The sequence below is a fragment of the Psammomys obesus genome, unplaced genomic scaffold (genome assembly GCF_907164565.1).
Source record: "Psammomys obesus unplaced genomic scaffold, mPsaObe1.curated_primary_1811, whole genome shotgun sequence".
NCBI classification, from domain to species: Eukaryota; Metazoa; Chordata; class Mammalia; order Rodentia; family Muridae; genus Psammomys; species Psammomys obesus.
In genome coordinates, this window is record NW_026595981.1 from 8,764,013 (window position 1) to 8,770,012 (window position 6,000).

Below are 6,000 nucleotides of genomic sequence, written 5' to 3' on the forward strand. Positions count from 1 at the left end.
TTGTGCAGCTCTGCCCTTCTCTAACCCTGGAACACTGAGGCTCATGGGGCAGCAGTAGTGACTTGGGAAGTGTACATCTGATTGTCAGTATAACTGTACTGGTTGGGGAGCGGCATTCCAGAGACAGACACCAACACTGCAGTTTCTACAGGGACTCCACACACCCTTCTCTGTTCTCATCAGCATTTGTACCTGTCTACCATTGTCAGGCTTAATATTGTCAGTTTGACAGGGCTTAGAACCACCTAGAAGGCAGGCCTGTCTACATGCCTGTGAGCAGGTCTCTGAATTAGACTAGCCTCTGGGCATTCCTTTGTGGGATTATCCACATTAGTTCTTTGAAGTGGGAGGGCCCACCTTCACTGTGTAGCTTTAGTCTTTGGAGTAGAGTCCTGAACTAAATAAAAGAGGGGAAGCGAGTTGGCCACTAGCACTCATCATCTGCTGAGCCGGATGCAGTTTTGCTCAGCTGCCTCAAGCTCCTGTTGCCATGACTCCCTACCATCATGAACTGCATCCTGGAACTGTGAGCTAAAATCAACCCCTCCTTTCTTATGTTGCTTTGCCAGGGAATTGTGTTATAGCAGTGAGAAAAGAAACTATTATGAGTTCTTAGTTTGAGATTTGTAAATCTTGAGATATTTTTATGGTATACCCTTCATAGGTAACTCTTAAACCAGTGTTAATGCACCTGGTTCTGTTTTCCATCTGATATGATTGGCAGGCCTTTCATTTTGCCTGTGTGGATCAGAAGAGCCTCCTGAAATGTGCATGTGATAGAATTCACAGGGGACTCAGGATAGATGATCACTCTTAAGCATGTCAGAGCAGGGAGTGCATTTGTCTGAGACTTTAACTGAAAGTCCTGAGTTTTGAACCTCTATTTCTAGACACAGTTTCCAGCAAGTTGCAAAACAACAATGTTTACACTATTGCCAAGAGGAATGTGGAAGGACAAGACATGCTGTACCAGTCCCTGAAGCTCACTAATGGCATTTGGATTTTGGCCGAGCTACGGATCCAGCCAGGAAACCCCAATTATACGGTAAGGCCTTTCCCAGAATGTGTGAGATGGGTTAGAGTAAGAAGGTAAGAACCTGAACATTCATTTCTTCATGTACTACAGAGACCTGGAGAAAATACTTCTGGCCTGAGACACCCAAAACAAGAATTCAGTTAATTGAGTTGCCTTCATGGAAGGTTTCCTCTTCTGTCATCTTCTGACATTTAAACGGCATGGTGCCGGGGTAGATGATCAGGGTAGATGATTTGCCTCTGACAGTAGGAGTTTTGTAAACCCATGGCCTTCCTGACACACAGAGATGCTTCCTCCTCAGCATCAAGTTGGTGCTATAATAAGCTGTTAAGGGGATTGTTTGTAGCTGGGTATCACGGCACACACCTTTAGTCCTATCACTCGGTAGGCAGAGGAAGTGGATTGCTGTGAGTTTGAGGCTGGCCAAAGCTTTGTACTGAGACCCTGTTTCAATGAATGAATGAAATGTTTCTGGGGCTGAGAGTTCAGTGCATTAGGGTGCTTGCTGTACAAACCTGAGGACCTGAGTTCAGATCCCCAGCACCCACATAAAAGCTGGGCATAACCACACATGCTGTAAACTCAGCATTGCACTAGGAGGAGGCAGGAGATTGCTGGAGCCTGCTGACCAGCCAGCCTCAGCCAGTTCAGTGAGAGACCTGTCAAAAGGTGAAGTGATAGAAAGGATAGAGCAGAGTGTCCAGCACACACCTCTGGCTTCTGCACATGCCCACACCCACCACCACCAACAACAACAACAAAAATGCTAGCTGGTTTCTATTGGACTTTTTCTGCTTTTGGAGTTCTTGGTCTTAAGGGTATCTAGACCTAGACACAACTACTACCACAAAGCCATGATTTGAACAGGTCACTAATTAATCATTCTTAACCGTGGTTTCCCTAGCCTGGAGGGAAGTCTTTAGCCTGCAGGTTTCCCCTTTAGCTTAAGAAACCTCCTCCAGTATCCCATGAATGGAAGAAGTAGTTCTGGGATGCTTTACACAGCAGAAGCCATTGCTGTGTGCATGGCCCTGGGCTCTGGCTGATGTGAAATGTGATCTCCCAACAATAGACCTTGAGATGGGGAAACTACTATATTCTTGTGTTAGACTGTTTGGAAAGAATTGACAGAGGAAGAAGATTCAGTAGTGATTAGTGCTAAGGAAAGTGAAAAGTCAGACTCAGGAAGCCTTTTAGTCCTTAATTTTGACAGCTGTTGTTTATACTAGCGTGCATCAAAGGACTAGCACCACCCAAACAGAGGTGCTTAGCGTTCCCGCCGATGTAAGCTGGAATGCCATGTGTATGCCTGCTGCTAAGGCGAGTCAGCTTAGGTTTTCACAGTAAGCATCTTTAGGCTTTCCTGTGAGGTTTGCACTCCTTCCTCTATCTCTACTACCATCTCTCACCTGTTTTGTTTTGTTTTGTTTTGTTTTGTTTTGTTTTGTTTTGTTCTTTGTTTCAGGTTTCTGAGGCAAGGTCTCAAAATGTAATCCTGGCTATCCTAGAATAACTGTATCAACCAGGCTGGCCTCAAACTCATAAAAATCGATTTGCCTCTGCCTCCCAAATATTGAAATTAAAATGAGTTCTGGAATTAAAGGCATGACCCATCAAGCCAGGCTCATCTCTTGTCTTTTTCAGGGAGTAATAATCTCCCCTGTCATTTACTTTAAGTTCCAGGAACAAGAAAACCCTCTGTGCTCTAGAAGGGGAGGGTCTCACCAAGAAATCCAGGTCTTATAAAATAACTACATTTATTTAAAAAATAAAAATAAAAAAGCACTTGGTGCCTTTTACATCTTTCAGGAGGCAGATGAGGCAGATCTCTGAGTTTGAAGCCAGCTTGGTCTCCAGAGAGTTCCAGAGCAGTCAGAGAAACAGTGAGAATCTGTTCTCAAAAAAAAAAAAAGAGAGAGAGAGAGAAGTAGAAAAAACTGAAGATGTTGTCTTTGTGGAGCCCCTCTTACCCATATACTTTCTTGTTGTTGCTGGGTTCTTTGTTGTTTTGGGTTGAGTTGGGTTGTTCCCTTGTTTTCTGTGGAGACAGGTCTTCTGTAGTCTGACTTAGAACTATTTATCCTCCTGTATCCATGCCCTCGGTGCAGGGATCACAGGCCTGACCTGTCTATCATGCCTACATATCCTTTAGGCAGTGTCTCTCCGTCTTGTAGCTTAAGTTGGCCTCAAGCATATACATAGCCTAGAATATCCTAGGACTCATAGTAATCATTCTGCCTCAGCTTCCCAAGTGCTAGGATAACAGGCAAGAGCTTCCTCTGTAGTTTTAAATGGTAAATGTATTTTTCTTGTGTACCCTAACCCTAGTCTAGATTCTTCTGGTGACTAGGTTCCCTATGCCTGTAGTACAGTCTCAGTCACCGGAAGCACCTGGCATGGGCCTACTCCATTCTCTAAAATGGAACTCCAGACTTTAGAATCTCTCAGATCCGTTCCCTGCCCTTCATCATCCTGTGCACCCACTGTCCTATTGATCAGGCCTCAACTCAGCATTTAGAAGGAAAAATATCTGGTTGAGCCAGTACTAGTGCATGAAAGACTCATGGTCCCTTGGTCTCGTAAGATAGAAGTGTTGATAGAATACTTCCCCCATGCTGATCCTTAAATTTCATAAAGGGGTATTTAGGCCCCTTGTGAGGCACTTCTGTAATCCCAGCATTTGAGAAGCAGAGGCATGAGGATTGCTGCAATTATCAGACCTGGTCAAAAAGGAAATTAAGGTTAAGAAGGATTAAGAATGTTTATGTCCTACATCTCGATACACAAGAGAGTCTGACCCGGCGACAGGTGAAGATTTGTGTGTTCCAGATGCACCCCAGGGTGCAGGGGTGAGCCCTGACTTGGTAGGTGCAGATGGGCAGTGTCCCCGAGTGGTTGATATTAAAGATCCGTCACGTAAACATGTGCCCGGCTTTTTGCATGGGTGCGAGGGATATGAATAGCGTGCCCGTGCCTGTATGGCAAGTACTTTGCCTACTGAGCCATCTTCCCGGCTCTGTGTTTGTGTTTTCTGTGACGTAGTGGCTTACTCCTTAGCCCAGGCTGGCCTAGAGCTCACTGTGTAGCCCCAGGCTAGCCTCAGATTAGCAAATTCTCTCTCCCACCTCAGGGTCCCAAGTGCTGGGATTCAGTCATGAGCTACCACTTAGCTAACTTTTAAGTTTTGAGAATTTTAGTTTTTCAAGAAATTCATAGTTGGCATAGTTGAAAAGTTTCATAGAATCTTTTTTACCTTTTTTTTTTTTTTTCCTTCAATATATTTCCAGCTTATCTACTGTGGTAAATCATCCAGGGTTTCTACAAAGAGTAAAGAGTTAAAATAATATAAAATCTCACAGCAATACACTGTGGAGGATAACTCTCTTACTTTCCCACCTGAACAAGAGAAATGACAGCAATACATACATATAATTTTCTATGTGTAGAATGTAGTTTTCATGCTTTACTGTATTATTACTGGTAATATTTTGCTTAACTCTAATACAGTTAAAGAATCCAAATTTGGGCTTAGTTTTTATCCTTTACCGTGAGAATCTTTTTATATTAATGTCTAATTTGAAAACTATTGCACTTACGGAAGAGCCTCTGGTAGAAGACTACAGTGTTATCAGCTGGGCGTGGTTCCTGTCTAAAGAGGGAGAAAATGCCTCTAAGTAGCTGACAGGAACTGTTGCCCAGCTATAGTGTCTTTTGTGTCTCTGGTTTTTCTGTTAACGTCTGTATTCTCTGCAGTGGAGAGAAAGGACTAGCACCATAGACCTTTACTTAATATGTGAGTCTCTGACCTCCTGAGATTGGGCCTGAGATCATCACCTGAAAGGACCATCACTGAGCTAAGGGGTTTCTTCAGTCCTGCTCCCCACACCCAAAGTAAAGCGTCAGAACACCGACTTCCCCGGGGTGGGAGACTCGCTCTGTAGACCAGGCTGGTGTCTGCCTCCTAAGTGCTGGTATTAGAGGTGTGCACAGCCACTGCCCAGTGGCTTTGAGGTTTTCAGCATGGATGTTTCCTTATGTGGGAAAGCCACATGGGCTGTAGGTAGACACAGCACAGCTTGACACCAACAAAGGTGGGGTTTGTGTTATTCATGGTTTGTATTAATGTGAGCTCTCTGCTTGGCTATCCCAATCATAGAGTCTCTCAGAATGTCAGAATTTGTCTTGATCTGAATGCTCGGACGCCTTTAGGGCCAATGCCATCTCCATGCTAATCTTCGTTCTCCTCCTCTCCACAGCTGTCGCTGAAGTGCAGAGCCCCTGAAGTCTCTCAGTACATCTATCAGGTCTACGACAGCATTTTGAAAAACTAATAAATGGGTCCTGTGCCCTCCAGTCACCCTGTTATCGGTGCAAGCCAAGAACTCTAAACTGGAAGAAATCGTACTGCTGTGTAGAGCCTGACCCCAAACCCTGCGGCACGCACCCCGGTAGTGACCAGTCGTCCTGTGCTGACTTCAGCATTCACCCTGTTGGATAGGTTAGCTTCTTGTGACATCTGTAACCACTGCTTCCATCATTCCCAACCTCTGCCACCCGCTGCCGCTCTCTGTCCTTACTAGTGAGCTTCTCCATGCTGTGCCAATGGCTAGCTTTTCTACACCCTCTTTTGAGTGTAGTTTGATATTTTGTAATCAAAAGCTCGTTTCACAAGCAGAAAAAGCCAACAAATTAAAGCAAGGAAAAGTGTCACTGAAACATAAACTGCACCTTATTGTTTTATATTTTTGTACAGATGAGAAACTGAGATAGAACATTGAATAGGAAGGGCAACTGACCATCATCAAACACAGTCTTAGAGGAGATGCAGGATTGGCTCCTGGCCCCTTCTGGGGCAGGGAGGGGGTTTCTCTTGTCTGTGGCAACCCCACTCCTGGTCATTTACATCCTCGCTTTTCCCCTCTATCTTAATTCTTTCCTTGGCCAAGCCTTCAAGCTCCCTATGA

General features: G+C 44.6%; 1 protein-coding gene across 3 annotated transcripts in view; it reads left to right on the forward strand.

The window, feature by feature from the left end:
- Positions 1 to 5,758, forward strand: part of Ap2b1 (adaptor related protein complex 2 subunit beta 1) — a 105,831-nt gene extending 100,073 nt beyond the window's left edge. For all 3 annotated transcript variants that reach the window (XM_055619791.1, XM_055619793.1, XM_055619792.1), the window contains 2 exons: positions 891 to 1,045; positions 5,293 to 5,758. In XM_055619791.1, coding sequence (XP_055475766.1) covers positions 891 to 1,045; positions 5,293 to 5,367 — 230 coding nt within the window. In that variant the 3' untranslated portion in view covers positions 5,368 to 5,758. The remainder of the gene's footprint in view (positions 1 to 890; positions 1,046 to 5,292) is intronic.
- The last annotated feature ends 242 nt before the right edge of the window (positions 5,759 to 6,000 follow it).